The following is a 21,796-nucleotide window of genomic DNA, read 5'->3' as shown; positions in this document are numbered from 1 at the left end:
GATAGCCAGGCAGGTCGTGATGCATGCCTTTGATCCCTGCACTGAGCAGGCAGAGGCAGGTGGATTTCTGTGAGTCTGAGGCCAGCCTGCTCTACAGAGTGAGATCCAGAACAGCCAGAGCTGTTATACAGAGAAACCCTGTTGGGGGTGGGTGGGTAAAGAGATAGAGCAAGGGGGCTGGAGAGATGGCTCAGCGGTTAAGAGCATTGCCTGATCTTCCAAAGGTCCTGAGTTCAATTCCCAGCAACCACATGGAAAAAAAAATAAAATAAAATAAAAAAGAGATAGAGCAAAATGTTACTCAAAACACCGTGATTGAGGGTATCAAAAAAGGAGCTGGGAAGGGGCTTTAGAAGGGAGAGCTCAGTTGTCTGTGGCTTTTGAGAGTGATTAATGTGGGAAAGGCTATTGTTTATAGCTTGCTATTATCTGGGTGCACATGCAGACAGTATACAGATATTAAGGGAGACACAAGATGAAGAAGAGCAACTCCTCCTCCAGAGTAAGCCTGCGGGAAGATGGCAGTTCCTGCAATAGCCATATGTGACAGGACAGACATATGCTTCTTTATTCCTTCTTACTTATAAATTTAGACAAAGTGACCTGATTTCTATTTTCCACTGATGATATATGCTTTTAAATTTCAAATCAGACTTTCCCCCTTTCTTATATAAGACCACATGGTAGGAAATTGTGTTTGTTTGGTTCACTGTAGCAAATAACATGTAAAGTTTGTCCTTCTGGATTTGACATGCTACTCAGAGGCAGAGAGGGCTTGTCTTGTGTGCTCAAGGCACGGGCTTCCATTCCCAGCACTGAAGAGGAAGAGGAAAAAGAAAAGAGAAAGGGAGCAAGCAGCCTAGCTGACTTCCCAGCTTAGCGTGTTGCTAGTATCTACGCTCTTAGCACATAAATACAGATCCAGTGCTAATACTTAGAAATAGGGAGTTATATAGGGGCTTAGATATGAAAAGACCCAGAGTGAAAATATATGTATCTAGATATTTCATTTGAAAATTACTTTGTGTGTATGGTGTATGGGTGTTTTCCCTGCGTGTATGTCTATGCACCATGTATCTGCAATGTCCTTAAAGGCTAAAAATGGGAGTCTGATCTCCCGGAACAGGTGTTACAGGTGTTACAGATGTTTCTACTATGTGGGTACTGGGGACTGAACCTGGGTCCCCTGAAAGAGCAGTCAGTGCTCTTAATGACCAGTGCTCTTAACCCCTAAGCCATCACTCCCTCTCTATAGAATATTTTATTTTATTATTTGAGACAAGGTTTCTCTGTGTAGCCCTGGCTGTTCTGGAACTCGCTCCATAGACCGGGCTGGCCTTGAACTTAGAGATCTGCCTGCCTCTGCCTCCTGATTGCTGGGATTAGGAGTGAGAACTACCACTGACCCATGAATTTTTATTTGATTATAATGCACTCCTATACATGGAAATCTTAGGGTAGTTCAAAACAGCTATGTTTTTAAAAAATACAACCAACACATAACGATATATCTAAACTTCAAAATTAGAAGCTAAGATAATCCTACTATTATAACCAACGGCAGAGTACTAACTTGGAAAGACAATAAAAAAGGAACAGGAATTGCAACACGCTTTAAGGAGTGAAGAATTCTCCCCTATGCCTCCTTCTGCGTTAGACAGGTTCTTAGAAGTGGTTCTAGACTGCTGAATGTGATAAAAAGAAACAGTCCCTGAACTGTGTGTTACGCAGCTGAACCGTTCACTCCTTGTAGGAAATGGAAGCCTGTGTCAATCCCACAGGTGGAGAATCAGACCACTACCGCAGTTCAAAGTCAAATTTGAAGCAAGCTTTAACTAAATACTGGGCAGGTGGATGAACTCTCTGGCCAGGTCCATCTCTGGTTTCCCAGAAAATGACCCCCAGTCACAGTTTGCAGGGGTTTATTTTCCATCAGGTCCAATCAAGGGCAAGCATGCGATCTGATGTATTTTCTGCCAACGAACTTCCACCCACTTGTGATCCAGCACGACCGGTGCAGATGGGTCAAACAAACTTGTGCAGGGGAGTGAAAACACAAGACCTGTTATCTCACCTAAACAACAGCCTACAGCATTTTAGGAACTGTCTGTCCTTGGGCAAGGGGCTTGCACGTAGAGGCATTTGTTTCCGGAATCTCTTGGCACAGTAATTAAGACTTAAAACATAACTGTCTCTCACACCCGAGAGACACTTTTGTCTCCACAAAGCTTATAATTTAAACTGTGTGGTAATGGTTAAGAAAGTTGGCTTAATGGGCTTGCATTCCTCCTCTTCCTCTCAGGAGCTCAGGGTTGGTAGGTGGACTGAATCCTCACACCCAATTTCCTCATCTTTGAACCATGGCTCACAGTAACTCCTTCACCCAAGTGCTGAGAGCCTTTCAGTTCTGTGAAGTTCTCTCTCATGGCCTCAGCACACGTTCCTGCTATCTGGATAAAATCCTTCAAGTTTGACTTCTATGCCCCTTCCTCAGAGAGTTTTGTTTAGGATAATATAGTTTCTGTATCAACAGAAGATCTACTAAACGGCCATACACATGAGGCTGTATTATAAATAACCCAGTCTAAGATTTAGTGTCAGCATTTTTTTTTCTATACAGGGTCAGGCAGTATATATTCTTTTCAGTGTTGCAGGCCAGACTAGACGGAAGGGGCCGTGTTACAATAAAACTTTATTGGAGGATATTTAAATAGGCATTTACATATATCCTCGAATTTACATACATCCTAAGGGTCTTGACTGGCGGGATGAAGCCCCTGCTCTATGGCTGGTTGACGTCTGACGTCTGAGGATGGCAGTTAGGTAGGGAACGGGTAGGACCCTCAAACCTACAGAAAAGCGACTTCGGAAACTCGCGGAGGCTGGGTCGGGAGCCAGGGGCGCGGCCGGGCCTGGCGGGGCGGGGCGCGGAGGGGGCGGGGCGGCGGCGCAGCGTCGTCGTCGTCGTCCCCGCCTCCTCTCCAGGGGCCGCGACGGAGCCTCGGCGGCGGCGCTCAGTGCCCGAGGAGAGCGTGCCAGCGCTAGCAGCGGCCATACCCACGCCGCGGCGCTTACCTCTCGGCCTCCCGGCGACCCTCGGCCGCGGCGTCCGCGCCCCTTCAGCTCGCTCGTTTGCGCTCCTTCCCTGAGGCCCGCTGCGCCATGGCCTTGGCGTTGGCAGCGCTGGCAGCCGTGGAGCCGGCCTGCGGCACCGGGTACCAGCAGGTGAGCGGCCCTGGGCCCGCCCCGCCCTCCGCCGGCCACTCGACGCCGGGGCTTTACAGGCCGCGCCGGGCCTGGGCCGGACCCCGGGGCCTGGGCCTGTCGCGGCTCGGGCCAGCCGGGCGGGGACCTCGTTAACCCTGATTCCCAGGTCGGGCGGGGCCCAGAGGCCGAACTCGTGGCGCTCTGGGGGCTCCGACTTGGGGAGGCATCTGTCCTTCCTTCTCTTAGCGTTGGTTTGATGTCATTGGAAAATCGCGGGGGGTGGGGAGGAGGAATTTTCTTCTCTATTTTTTAAGCCGAAAAGGTAAAGGAAATGGGTTTAGAAGCGAAGATCGTAATCGCTCGGCTGCCGCCAGCGGCTGTCCGCAGAGAGGTGCGATTACTCAGGGTTTCAGAGCCTCGCTTCGGTCCAAACCCACCCACCTCGTTCCCTTTAAGACTCGAGTCAAAAAATGAAGCGAGAGGCAAACCCGCAGTTTTCAATCGATTTGGAAGAGGCGATGTTTGGCTGGAGAGAGGCCCCCAAAATGTAGGGCTTCTGTGAGGCTGCAGGGCGTGTGCCCGGGTGTATTTTGCACGTTTGGAAATGACGTTTAAAGAGATGTAATAGCATATCTAGGGAGGAAATATATCCAGATGATTGGATTATTATCTGCTGTGTGAATCTGTAAATTGAGGCCCTAGGGAGAAGAGATTTTTTTTCCCCCTACCGGCCTGTGGGTAGGTTTCCTCGGGAAATTAGAGACTTGGGGGGGGGGGGATGAGAGATAATAATCTAAAACCTCGTAATTGTGGGAGCTGAGCCAGAGAGCTGTTGACTGAACTGCTTCTGTTTTGTCAAATTTCAAATGTTCTCAGTATAACTTGCATACGAAAACGTCAATCCTTCTTTTTCCGACATAAAATGGCGTGATTTAAGTGATCTACGTTTACTACGTTGTAGAAATAAAACCAGTACGATTAAAGCGTGTTGCAGATTAACCCTGGCGCAGTCGGCTACTGGTTTGTTTTGCTGTCTTCAGCAGTGTGTTGTAATCCGCCCTCCTTCCCGCCCCCGCCCGGACTCCTGAAATGACTAGTTAAGGATTTAGCCTCCTGGTTTCATAAACACCCCAAATTGTGGCCCCGCAGTCTATCTTTACGTCTTCTCTGCCTTTATTCTGTGACCTTGGATGAGAATCTGGTGCTTTCCTGTTTTAATAAATTCGAGTCACAGACTTTTATCAACCTGTTTACAAATCCCCTGAACCTTAAGAGTGTCTTATCTTTCCATCCCCTCTTGGGTAGGCAAACAAGCAGAACTGTGGATTTTCTTTGTACTGCCATCTTACTGAGTTACGGGGTAATGCTTGTTTACGGCTAGAATACAGAAAATTTGTTAGAGTGCTAAAATAATGCTTTTGTTGGCGTCTGTGTTTAGGAGCTTTTTCATTATGCACAATTTAGGTATGTTAGATAGAGATGGGTCATCTTTATATCATTACTCTAAAAGTAATGATTTTGCAGGGCGTGGTGGCTCATGTCCCTAACCTAGCACTTGGGAGGCCGAGGCAGGAAAATCAGAAGTTTAAGGACTGCCAGATTAGTTGCAAGCAGCCTGAGGTACTGGAAGATCCTGCAACAACAACAAAATAAATTTGAAGAAATTTCAAGAAATAATCTTAAATAAAACGTGAAAAAATCCTCCTAGGAAAAAATTGTAAAATTTGAAAGCAAAGGTCGAGGCAAACCCAAATCTGTCCCCATGGATAAGCAGAGTTAATGAATGGGTCGGTATTTTTGTGGATTAGATCTGAGTAGACGTGAAAAACTGTGCTCAGTGTGCATGTGTGCAGATGAGTGCTAGCTGATTTCCCTGTGTCAGGCACGGCGGACTCAGTTTAAATCCGTCTTCATTGAACCCTGACAACGCCTTGATGACTCAAGGTTTGTTCTCATTTTATAGATGACATTTTATAGAAGTCAGGTCTCTTAAGGGTCTCAGTGACGCGCTCAAGTCAACAAAGCTGTCAAATTGTGATTATAAGAGAATTTATGTACTTACCTACATAAAAGGTGTAAAACAGGCTGTATCCATTAGCAGGCACATATGTGTACATGCATATTATGTATGCACACATGTCTGTACAGGCACATCTTTACATTCATGCAGTTCTATGGGCTCCTAGTCACACTTGAATGTGTCCATAGTCTCAGGCATGTGCATTCATGAATGTTCATATGTTGGTCTTGCATCAATGTATGTACAAAGGCACACAATTATTAACAAAATTGGATTTTTATATCTCCTCATGTTCCTTTTTAATTTTTTTTAAAGTCAGTGCTGAGAGTAGGGCCTACAACCTAAGGCCTTACACTTTCTAAGTAAACCCCGCCACTGAACATATCTCTAGCCCCTCTTATCAACCATTGGGGGGAGGGGTTGAGACTGGGTTTCTCTGTGTAACATATCAGCTATTTCTAATGCCTGTGTGACATTTAATTACATGACTGAGCCATAACTCAACCACCTATTGATAGTCTCTAAGAATATTTTTATTTTTTTTCATTCATTGAAGTTTGTTTTCCACACACATGTAACTGTCCTTTATAGTGTGATCAGAGACTATACATATTTAAAAGGCTTTTGAATTATAGAATGCTGGTGAATTGTCCAGGCCACTTGATAGGAACATGCTACTCTTTAGGCTGTCACAGAAGACTGTTCTGACTGCTTTTGATCTGGTTCATCTAACTGAGATGGTCTTCCAGCTAAGTGACTATAATGGAAAGCTTTGTGATTCATTCAGAAATGCTAACTGCTGGCTTCCTTTGCTCTTACAAGGTGTTATGAGTGTGTGCACATTTATGCACAACTTGAACTTAGTATGGACCCAGTTTCCCTGTAGTATGATTTCTCCCCCACCCCCATTTTTGCAGTTTTAAAACTGAGACTGTATCCAAATACAGGGAGCAGTGTTTCTGAAAGGTTTAGCTGGGCTCATGCCCAGCTGTGGCTAGCTCAAAGAAGACATCAGTTGCATTTTCCTTACTGCAATAGATCTTTGCCTTTATTTCATGAATTTTGCTACCTCATGCCAGGTATTTTAAGATATTTGGACTTGAGCTGGGAGGTGGTGGTGCATGCCTGTGATCCGAGTGCTCAGGAGGTAGAGGCAGGAGGATTTCTGAGTTAGAGGCCAGTTTGGTCTACAGGGCGAGTTCCAGATGGTTACACAGAGAAATGTTGTCTCAAAAAACAAAAACAAAAAAGTTTGAATTTGGATCCTATGTAAATGGACAGTGATGCAATATACATAAAAAACCACACACACACACACACACACAAACACACACAGAGTGTGCTGTTTTAGACATAGCTCATTGCCTGCTGAGGAAGTTGCCTAGTCGCGGTGATCACCGGTAAGTTTGTGTGGCATCATAAACCAAGCATGGGGATACTAACTTTTTGGGTTAAGTTCCCTGAGTATTCTATTCTGGAAGGGCATTTTGATAGATTAGGGAATGGATTAGGCAAAGGGTGTCACCTCTCTACCCGGTAAAACAGTATGTGATGAAGTTAGGATCTTGGGAGAAGGTCTAGGCTGTGCTCCCGTGGTTGTTTTTTGCATGTTTGTTATAAAGTTTTCAGAAGTTACAGTTCCATTGACAAGTTATCTCTTTCACATCTTGTTAGTTTTAAAGATTATTTGCTGTATTTGTGGCCAATAGTTAGTCATTTAAGAAAACATAAAAATCCTTGAAGCAGGACACAGTGGTTGGTGCACTCTTGTGATTTCAGGGCTCTGGAGGCTGAGGCAGTAGAGTTGTGACCCCTAGGTCTGCAGGATTACGTAGTGAGATCCTGTTTGAAACAAACATGGGTAGATTGTTTATGGAAGATAGATTACTTTTTCTTTGAGGTGTTTTAGAATTGTGTAAAATAAACAAAATATACCACACTAACCTTTCGTCCCCTTGCCTCTTGGTGCTAGGGATTGAACCTAGAGCTTTATACATGGTAACCGCGTGCCCTGCCACAGAACACCTCCCACCTTGAGCATTTCTAAGTACAAAATCTGCCAGCATTAAGTGTATTCGTATGTATGAAACCAACCCTGTGTCTAGTTCCCGTTAAACAGTACTCCACCTTGCTTATTCCTGCCTGTGTCAACTAGATAGCAGTGTAAATGCAACCAATTATTTCTCTTTTTGTAATCGTAATTGGCATGTCATCAGCTATTTATTTATCCCTTTGTAACTGTCTTTTTTCATGTGGCATGTTGCTAAGGCTCATCCATATAGTAAAAGTCAGAATTCCTTCCTTCCTTCCTTCCTTCCTTCCTTCCTTCCTTCCTTTTTCTGTCCTTTTTTTTTTGTAAAATTTCTTTCTTTTTTTTAAAAAAATTATTTCTTCATGTATTTTACATCAGCATCCTCTGTCTTTATGCATATCAGAAGAAGGAATCTGATCCCACTACAGATGGTTGTGAGCCATCATATGGTTGCTGGAAATTGAACTCAGGACCTCCAGAAAAACAATCAAGTGTTCTTAACTGCTGAACCATCATCTTTCAGCCCCCTTAGGTAGAATTTATTAGCTGACATGGTTTTATTTATTCATTTGTTTGTTTGTTTAATGTGCATTGGTGTTTTTGCCATTGGTGTTAGGTCCCCTGGAACTGGAATTATAGACAGTTGTGAGCTGCCATGTGGGTGCTGGGAATTGAACCTTGGTTCTCTGGAAGAGCAGTCAGTGCTCTTAACCACTGAGCCATCTCTCCAGCCTCAGAATTTCTTTCTTAAGGCTGAACAGTATTTTGTTTTATGTTTGTCTATACTTACTTTCTTGTTTGTTTGTTGCTTTTGAGATGGGGTCTCATATCAAGGCCTGACCTCCCCCAACCCCCACCCCCTCCCTCTCTGAGGCTCACCTTGAACTCCTTATCTTCCTGCTTCTATCTCCCAAGAGCTGGGATTACAGGCCAATGGCACCTGGCCTACCTGTGCTACATTTTTAAAAATAAATTCCTTTGCTGGTGGACATTTGGTCTTTGTGCATAATACACTGAGAACATGGGTGTATGCATACCTCTTAGTCTTCACTTTTGAGTTTTATGAGAATATACTCAGAAGTGGAATTCCTGGATGGTTTGGCAATTCTATTTTTAAGTTTTCTTAGAACTACTATTCTGTTACCCATAGCAGCCACACCATCTTGAATTGTTGCCAACATTTTGCAGAGATTCCAGTTTCTCCATATTCTCAACAACAGTTTCTAATTTTTCTTTTCTTTTTTTCATGGCTGGCAGTCACTATCCTCTTGAGTCATACACTAGCCTTATTCTGATTTCTTCATAGTAGACATCTGTTTGTCAGTTGTGAAGACATCTCCTGAGAGTATTGATTTCTTTTTCATGGCTGTTGTAATTGTTACTTGAGACAGGCTAGCCTAGAATTCCCTATGTGTGTCGGTTGATTTAGCTTTGAATTTACAGAGCTCTGCCTGCCTCTGCCACCTATAAATCGGGATTAAAGGTGTTTACCACCACATCTGGCCTGTACTTATTATTATATTTTTAGATTTATTTATGTTTTTATGTGTATTGGTATTTTACCTGCATGTATATTTGTGTGAGGGTGTCAGATGCCCTGGAACTGGAGTTACAGATAGTTGTGAGCTGTCATGTGGGTACTGGGAATTGAACCCAGGTCCTCTGGAAGGGCACCTAGTGATCTAAACTGCAGAACCTTCTCTGCAGTCCGCTGTAATTATTTCTTAATGGTATTTGTATTTTCAGCCTTTTTTGTTTGTTTTTTTTTTTTTTTTGAGACAAGGTCTCAGTATGTAGTTCTGGCTGTCCTAGAACTCGTATGTAGACCAGACTGGCCTTGGACTCAGACAGACAGATCTGCCCACCTCTGCCTTCTGAGTGCTGGGATTAAAAGGAGTATACCACTATCCCTGGCTCAACTTTTTATTAGTATTTCAAATACATACAAAATAGAATAGTATAATAAACCTTATGGAAGCCATCACCTATACTCATAGCCAGTCTTATTTATATATTCCTGGATCAGAAGTTTTTATTTTGCGTCAATCATATAATTTCTCTTTTGTTAATACTTTTATATTTTTATGTTTGGAGAAAACAGGATCTTACACTGTAGCTCAGGCTGACCTGGAACTCACAGTGTAGCTCAGGCTAGCCTTGAACTTACAACTTGAACTCCCGCCTTAGTTTCCAAAGTGCTAGGGTTATAGGCATATACCACTATGCCTGACTGTAAATCTCATAATTTCATTTACAAATATTTTTTATGTGAAGTAGAGAAAAGAATGATATTTCAAGTGGATATTGTCACATGAGGTTAGTATCATAAGAGCTTTTAAAAAAACTTACTGTGTTTTTTATTTGTGGGTGTGGGTAGAGGATCTGATTTTATCCTCCAGTGCAGCTCCTGGAGATGGAATTTAGGTTGTCAGGCTTGGCGACTAGTGCCTTTTATGTGCTGAGCCATCTTGCCAGCCTTGAGAACTCTCTTTGAATCTGTTAGAGGTATGGAAATAGGATTTGTAAATGTTGGCAAGCACAGAACTGTGACTGTCCTTTGTTTTTGAATTGGCTCACTCTTGGTAAGCCTTGTTCTCTGCGTCTTTTTTTTTTTTTTTTTTTTTTTTTTTTTTTGTGGCACTGGTAGATTCTTGATCCATTCTTGCTTCCTGGCTGGCTCCACTGGTCATCTCTTGTTAGGGGAGATTTATTGGCTTCATCACTCTGTGTTCTCTAAACAGAACAGAACTTCCTGGTTTGGGCAGAAACCAAGACTCAGTTGGGCTGCCCTAGGGAATCCTGTTCTAAGGACTGGTCACCACTGGTCCTGTGCATACATGTTTATTCCAAACATCACTTATAATACATTATACTATGTTATAAAAATAAATCTTACTACAGGAATAACTTTGTTGTTATGTTTTGTTTTCGATTGGGTTTCATTGTGTAGCCCAGACTGGCTTTGAACTTGGGACCCCTTGCGCTTGAGCCTTCACAGTGCTGGGATTACAAAGGCTTTAAAATAAATCCTTAAATTTCTTTATTTTGATATTACCTGTGGATAAGTACAATTGCTTAGTGAGAACCATAGTCTTGTAGAGGGCCATACTTATTTAGATAAAGAAATTTAATTGCAGATTAATACTGAAAATAAGGTCAAAGATATTTTTCCCCCTTGTTATTGTTGCCAATAAGCTAGACAAGTGGTCAGCGTTTATCAGATTTGTGCTCTGCAGACATTTTAGTTGCAGTCGCCTCTGGTGGCTGCCAGGCAGAGGCACAGTTTCTGTTATCAGTTTCAAGTGTAGTCACCCTGCCTGTAAATTAGGATCTCACTCTGTTTTTGTTTGTTTGTTTGTTTTTTTATTGAGACAGGGTCTCCTCTCTCTGTGGTCCTGGCTGTCCTGGAACCTAGTAGATAGACCAGGCTGGCTTCTGACTCCTAGAATCCACACTGTGTGTTGATTTCTTATTCCACCAACAGTTTGGAAGTATGGGCTCAGTCAGAGTGCCTGTGGTCTTGAGGACCTGAGTTCTGATTGCCAGCACCCACATAAGGTGCAGGCTGTATGCAGTATGTATGCACATACATGCTTTAACTTAAGAGTTGGGTGTGGAGACAGGAGGATGCCTAGGACTTCCTGGTCAATCAGTCAGGTTTAGTGAGAGATGTTGTCTCAAAAAGTAAAATTACAAATGGAAAACGAGAGAGGAAGATACCCTCAATCCACTTTTAGCCTCTATACATGACACATGACTGAGCACGTATGCTCATAGACACGCACATATAACAAATGATACTGTCAGCATGCCTTACTGCTTGGCTGAAGTAGTGTGTGTCAGGCTCTCTTCTGTAAAAGGTGCTCTCTCTCCCCTCTTGCTTGCTGTACTGTGTGAGAATGGTGGCACTCGCAGACTAAGTGGAAGGGTGGAACTAACAATTGCCAGCAGGGTATTGACATACATTATTTGCCATTTTTATATGTGTAACATTGATTTCCTCTATTAGCTTACTTAGTCATTTATATCTGTATGAACTCATTTATAATTATTTGGAAATATAATTCCAGTACCACTGTATAGTGCTGTCTTTGGCAATTGGGAAACTCTCAGTTGGTCCTATGTCCTGTATCTGGTTTCCTTTGGGACACCTACATCTTTGCTTTATCCTTTTTGGACTAGTTTTACCTAGTATATTTTTTACAATATCTTAGAATGATTTATGTCCCCCCCAAAAGCCTTCCTTCCTTTCCTTGGAGAATGATACCAGAAACCAGATCTGTGTCCTTGTCCTGGGTGTTAGTTGTAGGCCTTCTAAGGTGGCAAAACCCAGGAATGCCTGTCTGTGTACTTGTTTCTTTAAGTGCTGAACATTGAAGCCAGGTTCTTCCACCCTGCCTGTATACTTTGTTACTCAGTTACACCCTCAGCCTCATAAACAATATTTGTATAAATAAATTACCCAAAGCCAAGTTCACACAGTGTCTCCAACTTTAATTCAAGCATTGGGATCACACTAACTTATTCTCCTAATCTATAAACTCCCATTTCAACAGTGAAAAGTTTGACTCCTACCATATAGCATCTGTTTACATAATTCTTCAGTTTTAGTGTACACATATAAAGTGGTACCAGAATTATTAACTCATATGCATATGGGAAACTTATTCTCCAGAAGTCAGGGCACATACACAGTTGTCAACTACTAGATTCTAGAATTAACTTAAATGGCACCTTTGCCCTCTTATGAGAAGTGGTTTCCTACAGTTTTGTTTGTTTTCTGAGACAGGGTTATTTCGTGTTGCCCTAGCTGGGGAACCCAGGGCTTTGTGCATGCCAAGAATTGGATGCTACACAACAGAGAGCCAGCATTTGGTGTTCGTTAATGTGAAACTAAGAAATGCTGAATGAATTCAGTTCTGCATTAGATATATCTTTATTATTTGTGTGTGCATCTGGAGGTAAGAGGACAGTCATATTTGAAGTGGATTCTCTGAGTTCAAGACCAGCCTGGTCTAATGGTCTACATAGCAAATTCCAGGACAGCCAGGGCTGCACAAAGAAACCCTTTCTTGGAAAAAAACAAAAACAAAAAACAAAGCTGGGCCATGGTGGCATATGCCTTTAATCCCAGCACTCGGGAGTCAGGCAGGCGGATCTCTGTTAGAGGCCAGCCTGGTCTACAAGAGCTAGTTACAGGACAGATGTCTCCCCAAAACTCCCTCCCTGTCTTATGTTCTCCCGAGAATAGCTTTTTTTTTGTACTGGGGATAGAACCTGTGACTTTATACATGCTAGGTGAGCCTTCTAAAGGAGACCTGGGAGCTGCATGTTTTAACTGTTCCTGCAACCTTTCCTTCTTTCTGTTTAAATCTTTTTTAACTCAGTTTATCAGTACCTGGTGTCATCAATATCTGAGCTTTTGGGGTCATGTAAAACAAGTTGCCTACTTTGTGTTTTGATTTAGGATTCAGTCTTTCCTGTGTGCTGAACCAGTCCCCCATGTTAATCTCACTTATAGCTGTCAAGATTTTGCTACTTTCTGTCTTGTTGCTTGGCTTTATAGGTTTTTCTCTTTTTTGGTTTTTTTTGATGATTTATTTATTTTTATTCTATGTGCAGTACTGTTTTGCCTGCATATGTGTCTGTGTGAGCTGGAGTCATAGACAGTTGTGAGTTGCCATGTAGTTCCTTGGGAATTGAAGCCATATCTCTAGCCCTGATTTTTTTGTTTTGTTTTTTGTTGTTGTTGTTGTTTTGTTTTGTTTTGTTTTGTTTTTGGTTAGGATCTCACTGTGTAGCCCTGACTAGCCTAAAACTCACTGTGTAGACCAGGCCACAATGGAACTTACCAGCCTCTGTCTCCCATGTTCTGATATTAAAGGTGTATGCACCATGCCTGTTTTTTGTTGTTGTTTGCTTGTTGTTGTTTGTTTTTTATGAGCTTATTAAGTACAGAGCAAGCAAGAGTAAAAGAATAAATAGCAAGTGATAGAAATAGCAAGACACCGTCAGTTGAGGGCTTATAAACATTGACCAGAAATAACTGGGAAAACTAGTTGAGGCAGCCAACTGGAGTTCCGGATTGAGGGACACCTAGGCAGAGCAGAGTGTTCTCTCCAGTGTGGCTCCCAAGAGAAAGAACAAATAGCCGCAGATAGATAACATCATCAAATCTGGCACTTACAGCACCCAGCAGAAACCTCCAGGGGAAATTGAGGCAGTCAGTTGGAGTTCCTGACTGAGCTTTTGCTCCATGGATGGATTCCTATGGCGGTTTTATATTTTGGTTTTATATATGTTGGAAATGGTTCACCTTTTAGTCGTCCTCAAGGACGCAACCTTTCTACTTGAGCTGTTTTGCTGTTTCTTTCCTCCCCGTTATAGTTAACAGGGAGGAGGACCAGCCCATCCCTGGACACAGGACCCTGAAGGACATTTTGAGATACACATGCCTGATTCCGAAGAGAAGGGGATCAACCCTATTTCCAGAGCCAGCTTCTCAGTAAGCTCAAACAACACATGATGGTTTAACAATGCAACGGCATGGCTGTTGACTTTCAGCCTCTATATCTAATTGTGCTGTCTTGACAATAGAGAGTATTGCATTTAGTAAATATGCCAAGTGGTTGTTTTTAGAAGAAAAAAATCTTAGAAATTGCAATATGATATAAATTACCAAATTTTTCTTTATGTGTACCAGAAGCATCTATTAAATACTTACTTGTATTCAGCAGACTATAGTATGTGTTACAGATTGAATAATGAACAGTCAAGGTTTTTCTTTTAAAAAAAAAACATGTATTTAGTGTGTGCATGTGTGTAACCATGGTTACACACTGGAGGTCAGAAGACAGCTTACAGGACTCTGTTCTGTCCTTCCATGTGGGTTCCTGGGATTGAATTTAGGTTCTAAGGCTCTTATTCTCAGAGCCATCCTTATCACCCCCATTCAGTATTGCTTATTTTTAAAGAAAAAAAGACTTAGAGATATATTTCTTGTTTCTATTTATTAATTTTTGTTGACATTTCTTTTAAAAATCATTAACTATATAACTACTATCTCTTCCCTTATGTTATTAATTTGATACACAGGAAAGGAATATACTGTACATTGTGTGTGTGTGTGGGGGGGTATTCCTGTTCCTAGGATCCTGAGTGATAATAAATCAAGCACTTGTGGCTCTATATCCTCGGGCATAGCATGTTATTATTATTATTATTTAAGGTTTGTTTCTCAAACAAATTTGCTTTCACACTATAGGGTAACAGTGAGCCTTCCATGCCTCATAAGGCTCCTTTCCCTTAGTGTCTGTTTGTTTTTAACACATTTCCCATGGACAGTAGTAATGGGGATACTACCTACTTATAGATCATTGTCCCTTCCTTGGTTGTAGCACTCATCCATAAGTAACTAAAATTTCAATAACCTTTTCAAAGAAAGGAAAATTATTGACTAATGCAAGGAACAGAATACTGTCTGCCTTCATTAAATTTTAATAAAAAAATTTTTTTTTGATATCCCGGCCAGCGGGATGCGAACAGTGGTCCCTGATAAACCTAGGGGAGAGGAATGGAGGGTACAAGAGACACGAGAAATGGCAGTAAGGCAGTATTTCTGATCAAACCGCCGTTTATTATATTCTCAGAAGCTGTTATATAGCAAATGAGTGAGGGGGAAGGAGAGGGTGTCAAGTCTGCTGGAATTCAGGCCTAGAGACATCCCTAGCTGATAAGTAAATACTGAGGCTCAGTGATTGTTGACTAACAAAGGAAAATGCAACTTGTTTCTGAAACCTGGTGCCTGCAAGTCTCACTAGGAGATAAGATGCTAGGTTGATTTCCTAGACCCTGTAGAGGGGATAGAGGTAAATATTTTTCTTAACTTGTGAGCTTAAGATGGCTGTAAACAAAATGCAGATCTCAAAATACAGGTCTTTGCTTCCGGCATTTTGAAATAGGGCTTCATTGTGTAATGCTGGCTGGCCTGGTGTTCACTATGTAGCCTAGGTTGGCCACAAACTCAGAGAGATCTGACTGACTGCTTCTACTTCCTGAGTGCTGAGATCGAAGGTGTGTACTACACACCCATCTAACTAATTGGTGTTTTTTTGTTTGTTTGTTTGTTTTTGCAGTGCTGGGAATTGAACCCAGAACCTTGTATGTTAGGCAAGTGTTCTGCCAGTGAGCTGCATGGGAAGCCCTAACTTGTGTATGTGAGGAGGGGAGTTCTCACACTTGTGCAGTAAGCACTTCACTTCTTGAGCTGTCTCCTCTCCCCCATAACTTATCATTGTGTGAATTAATTACTTGGATTTATTACTTATATGGATTTGCGGGGGGGGGGGGGTGTTTGTTTGAGACAGGGTCTCACTGTGTAGCATCGAGACCTGGTGTTAACTATCTGAGCTTGGGCAGTTGTCCTCCTTACTATATAAACTTTTGACATGACTGCTCTGTGGTGTGCTGCTTGAGGGGAAGGGTTTATTGTAGTTATGAGAGAACAAGCAGAGGCATCTGGAGGAGTCCAGAGTTGAGAGAGAAAATAATAGAACATGGCCAGCAGCCTAAACCTGGCCATGAGAGAAGCAGGGGCAGAGCAGAGCGATGGTGTGGGGAGGGAAGGGGGGTAGTCAGGTTATATGGAGAATGAGTAGCTGGGGGAGGGAAGCCCATAAATTGGAAGTCGAGAGTAGGGGAGTAGGTGAGAAGAGCTAGAATGTTAACATATCTTTCAAAGTGTAACAGGTACTTGTGAGGGTGAGGGAGAGGCCTGCAGGTGCTTTGGTATGCCAGTTGGCACCACAGGTGTCCCTTCTGTATTTGGGAATTTGGGGAAATGGAGTTTTCTTTAGTGGGGATATAGGTATGTGCCAACACACCTCAAGTTTTTGGTTTTTTTTTTTTTTTACTATGTAATTCTATATTATATGGTTCTTAAAATCATTTAACAGTGATTTAAATGGCATAATGAGCTGAAAGGGGAGACAGAGACATAAAAAATGGTCTGAAACAACACATAAAAATAAAAAGAATGAGGCCAGCCTGTACTACATAGACTCTTGTCTCACAAAATTACAATAAGGGAACTAAAATCAGCTCAGCAGTTGAGACTTCCTCTCTTAAGGAGGACCTCACTCAGTTCCTAGCGCCTGTATAGCAGGTCACAACCATCTGTAACTCCAGTTCTGGAGATCCAGTTCTTTCTTCTGGACTCTGTGGGTACCAGGGACCCATGTGATGCATATATGCATGTGGTATGTACACATATATGCAAGCAAAACTTTGACCTATTCCTATACATAAAATAAATACAAAAAATTACAATGAGGTTGGTATGGTGTTGCACTTTTTTGGTTCCAGCACTTGGAAGGCAGAGGCAAGTAGATATACCTGTGACTTGAACACATACCAAGCTGCAGGCCAGCCAAAGGTCCATGGTGAAACCCTGTCTCCAAACAAAAACATTTAAGGGCGAGAGATGGCTCAGCCTTTAAGAGCACTGACTGCTCTTTCAAAGGTCCTGAGTTCAATTCCCAGCAAATACATGGTGACTCACAACCATCTATAATGAGATCTGGTGCCCTCTTGAGGAAGAGACCTGGTCAGTCGTCTTCATCAACTTTGACCATGAAATCCAATATGGACAAGTTCAACAGAACTGCCATTTATGGGCTGTCCATGCTTCAGCATTACCAGGGCATAAATTTCATTTTTTATTTGGTTTTCTTTAGACCTGACACATCTTCTGTCTTTGTGAAATCCTAGCCCACTGAGGGCAAGCGTTAGCCTGGAAGACTCTTGGCTTCAGGTTTTACTGAAGCTAGGTGCCATTTACTTAAGTGTCTTGGTAGAGCCATCAGTTCTGGAAATTATTTGGGCATAAGACACTGATTCCATAGGTCAGTAAGCTGATGACAAAGAGCTGTTTAGTGCTTTTGCAGATGAACAATGACTTTGTCCAGAGTTTTGGCTTTTTAGGTGAGGTGAATTGGAGGTGAGTGCCTACCATGTGTTCACTCTGTGTCTCGTGTCAGTACGACCTAACATGGAGAAGGGGGCGAGGCGTTGAAGGAAATGCAAGTTGGTGATCTCACTTGGTGGTATCTGCTCTCATTTCTAAGGACTTCTATAGATATTGCAGGTATTTTCCATCGTAAAGCCAAGTGTTCATCTGTTCTATTTATGTTACCAGCCAGAGACAGCCACACAAGCAAGCCTTTAACCAAAAGCTCTGTGAACGTGGCCTTTCTAAGAGGAAACATTCTTTCTGCGAGACATTTTTAAGTCATTGTTCTTATCACTTGATTTTCCTTTGCTCTGGCGCATTTTTGGATTTTCATCTTGGTATTACGTGTTTACATTATTTTTTCTTCTGATAGTCTTGGATATTCTAAATGCTGCAGTTGTGCAATACACACACATAACTTAAAATTATTATTTTATGTGTATGGATGCTTTCTCTACATAGATGTCTGTGTACCACGTGTATACAGTGCCTGTAGAGGTCAGAGGTCGGTATTGTATCTCCTGGACCTTGAGTTACAGGTGGCTATGAACTGCTATATGGTGCTGGGGATTGAATCCCATGTCCTCTGGGAGAGCAGCCAGTACAGTTAACCACAGAACTCTATCTCCAGTCCCAGGAAATGATTTTTTTTTTTAAATTGCAGTGATTCACTGTGCTTGTCATTTTTACCCATTCACAGTCATGTTCTGTGGTGATTTGTGGGCTATTGAGGGTGACAGATACTGACGTAACAAGGGAACAGTGATGTACAACAGTTAATTTGAAGTTCTATTTAAATAAAATTATACAGCACAGATTTGGCTTTTCGAAAATAGAAAGCACTATTACCTTATTCTTTTGAGATTAAAATTTATTTCCTTAAAGTTTATTCTTTTAAAAATCTCTTTAGATTTATTTTTATGTTTACATGTATGAATGGTTTTGTCTTGCATGTATGTATGCACACTCACCATGTGCATTTTTGATACTTTTGGAGGTCAGCAGAGGGTTCAGAACCCTTGGAACTGAAGTTATTATGGATGGTGTGAACCCATCGTGTGTCTGCAAGGAGTTGGACCCAGGTTCTTTGCAAGAGCAATAATTGCTCTTAACCTCCAAGCCATATCTCTCCAGCCCAAGTGTATTCTTTTAAAGTATAATTAAAAATAAACTATTTCCTTTAGGCTGTATAACCATTATCCCCATTTAATTTTTAAACAAATTTTATTACTATCCCTGACCCTACAAGAAATTCAGACATAGCAGCAGTAAGCTACTATTCTCCCCACCCCATTATTTTAGTTAGCAATAACCATTAATCTTTCTCTATGAAATCACACTTTTGGTCATTTTAATATAAATAGAAGCATGCAATAGACGGTATTTTCTTAGTGGCTTTATTCTCAAAGCTTATTTATATCACAAACAATTTCTTTTTTTCTTTTTGCTGGATAGTGTTTCATTGTATAGATAAACCACAGATCTTGTATCCATTTGTATGTTAAATTTTTGGTAATGCTGTACCATCAAATTTTGTGTTAACTCCGGGTTTACCATTTACCAATAGAAACACACTTTCTATTGCCATCAGTAGTTTGTTAGAGTTCTAGTTTTTCCCCAAGCTTAAGAACTTGTTACTGGCCAGGCAGTGTTGGTACATGCCTTTAATCCTAGCACTTGGGAGGCAGAGGCAGGAGGATCCCTGTGAGTTCGAGGACAGCCTGGTCTTCAGAGCAGTCTATAGAGCCAGTTCCGGACAGGCTTGAAAGCTACACAGAAAAACTCTGCCTTGGGGGGAAAAAGAACTTGTTGCTGTCTTTTTAGCAGGTATAAAGAATTATCTTATGGTTTTCTCTGATGACCTTAAGAGTGTTGAGCATTTCATTTTGTGTCTACTGGCCATTTGTATACTGATCTTTGGAGAAATGTTTGGTCAATTCCTGCGTGTGTGTGTGTGTGTGTGTGTGTGTGTGTGTGTGTGTGTGTGTGTGGTTTGAGTGTGTATATGTATATGCATGTGCACTTACAGACAGGCATGTGTGGAGTCCTGAGGCTGGCATCAGGATGCCTTTCTCAGTTGCTCTCCACTTTATTTTTTGAAATGGGTTTCTCACTGAGCTTAGAGCTTTACCCTGTCATTAGGGCTGGACTGACTGGCCAGCAGGCCCTAGCCATCCTTCTTTCTATGCTCCCCCTATTGCTAGGGTTGCAGGCATGCAGTACTGGGGGTCTGAACTCAACTTCCTCGTGCTTGCATGGCAAGCAGTTTGGTCATTGAGCAAACTCTAGCTTCCCTTTGTTCATTGTTAGATGAGATTGCATTTCTTACAGTTGGGGCTCTCCATACCTTGTCAGAATTACTTAAAATAAACCTAATATATTAATAGCAAGTTAGCGGGGAACTCTTCTTGCAAGTAAAGAATTTGGGGCTGGAAAGATAGATGCTCAGTGCTTAAGAGCACTTGCTAATCTTCCAGGTTCAGTTCCTAGCAACTGTGTGTGAGCACACACACACACACACACAGGGCATTTGTACAAACACTTTTTTTTAAAAGAAAGCAAAGAATTTGATGAGGCTAAAGTGTCACAGTAGATGCATTAGATGTAGTAGAAAATGCACAGTTCTTGCTCTCTGGCTATATCTTTTATCTCAGGCAGAGACAGGTGGATCTCTGAGTTCAAGACCAGACAGTGTACAGAGCTAGTTCTAGGAGAGCCAAGGCTACACAAAGAAAACTTGTCTCGATAAACCAAAATAAATTAAAATTAAATAGGACCCAACAACAACAAATTAAATAGTGTGAATACTTATAATATTAAGGATTTCTTGGCTAGTTTGGCATTATTTGTCATGGTTTTTTTGTGTGTGTGTTTGTGTGAGGTACATATTGACGTCATTTCACCTTGGGTATAAAGATTTCTGAGGTTTCTTTGGTTTGATTTTGTTGAGACTGAGTCTCACTGTGGAGACTGGACAGCCCAGTACTCAGATGTAGATCAGGGTGCGGAGCTTGTGGTGTCCCTGCCTTTTCCTCCAAAGGCTAGGGTTACAGGTATGCACCACCACACCTACTTTATGCAGTAGGATTTTTTTTTTTCACTTTTTCCAGTCTTTAGAGAATGTAAATGCCTGGGACTACTAGTACCACTCATTGTAAGATTAAATATTGCCTCTTAGTGAGATCCAACCCTAGCTCTGCTTTACTGTTCCTCAGAACAATTCATTTTAAAACTGAAGGTGTGTGTATATTATGTGTGATGTGTTGTGTTTGTATGTGACTATTGCTTCTTACATGCTGTGGAGTGCTTGTGGAGGGTCCCTTCTTAAACCTTGTTTTTGAATAAGGTTCTTTTAATTTCTGCTGCTCGACACACTCTGAGGTATATGGCCAAGAGTTTCTGGAAGGAAAAAAAGAGTTTGTGGCAACCACCTGTCTCTCCAGTTCTGTAAGTGTCTTTAAACTAGTTAAATTCAAAGTTGCTTCTATTAAAACTAGGTATCATTGGGTGGTAGTTGAGCATGCCTTTAATCCCAGCACTTGGAAGATGGAGATAGGCAGATCTCTGAGTTCGAAGCCAGCCTGATCTTCAGAGCTAGTTCAGGACAGTCAGGACTGTTACAGGGAAACCCAGCCTCGAAAAACAAACCAAAAACTATGCATGATTTCTGCAGTGAACATTTCTGGCTTCCACTAATTATGCAGCCAAAAATGAACTTGGATTCCTGATTCTCCCATCTCTCAATCTCCCAAGTTTTGGGATTTATGGGCTTGTGCTGCCATCCATACCTAGCAGATTTTTTTTAAAAGATACTAATATAATTTCATGCTCCCCAGCTTGGACTCAGTCAACTAGACTTAAGTGATTATTTTGCCTCAGTTTCCCCACAAGTTGGGACTACCAGTGAGTATCATTGCACCTGGCTCTTTAATGCTATATTTATTTCTAATAGGCACAATACTTAGATTCAAAGGAAGGTGATCCCTTTATTTTAGATGCACTATATTTTATAGCCATAACCTTAAAAACAAAACAATAACACCTTTTTATAAATTTTAAAAATATTTATTTATTCATTTGGTTATTTTCGGTTTCTTGAGTCAGGATTTCTCTTTGTAGCCCTGGCTCCTGGAACTTGCTCTGTAGACCAGATTGGCCTCAAACTCAAGAGTTTCATCCCCTGCTTTTTGTGTGCTAGAATTAAAGGTGTGTGTCACCACCACCTGGTTTAAGGTTTATTTTTTATAGAAGGGTGGTGGTGGTACACACTCGCCTTTAATCCTAGCACTTGGGAAACAGATGCAGGTAGATCTCTGTGAATTTGAGGTCAACCTGGTCTACAGAGCTAGTTCAGGAACACTGAGCTATTACACAGAGAAACCTTGTCTCAACCCCACCTCCCAGATTTATTTTTATAAGCTTTTGATCATTTTTATTTATGTGTCTGTATGTATATCTGGTAGGTATGTGCAGGTACCCAAGGAGACCAGAAGAGGGCACGGGAACTCTTGAAGCTGGAGTTAAGGAT

The 21,796-nt window shown here is 41.8% G+C and overlaps 1 protein-coding gene across 1 annotated transcript in view; it reads left to right on the top strand.

Moving 5' to 3' along the window:
• Nucleotides 1-3,000: 3,000 nt before the first annotated feature.
• Nucleotides 3,001-21,796, top strand: part of Ndfip1 (Nedd4 family interacting protein 1) — a 44,817-nt gene continuing 26,021 nt past the window's right edge. The window contains exon 1 of the mRNA XM_085699940.2: nt 3,001-3,225. Coding sequence (XP_085556066.1) covers nt 3,163-3,225 — 63 coding nt within the window. The 5' untranslated portion in view covers nt 3,001-3,162. The remainder of the gene's footprint in view (nt 3,226-21,796) is intronic.

Source organism: Myodes glareolus, chromosome 13, assembly GCF_982192425.1.
Source record: "Myodes glareolus chromosome 13, mMyoGla1.1, whole genome shotgun sequence".
Classification (NCBI taxonomy): Eukaryota; Metazoa; Chordata; class Mammalia; order Rodentia; family Cricetidae; genus Myodes; species Myodes glareolus.
The sequence above is the reverse complement of the archived record's forward strand: the minus strand, read 5'-3'. Positions and strand labels throughout refer to the sequence as shown.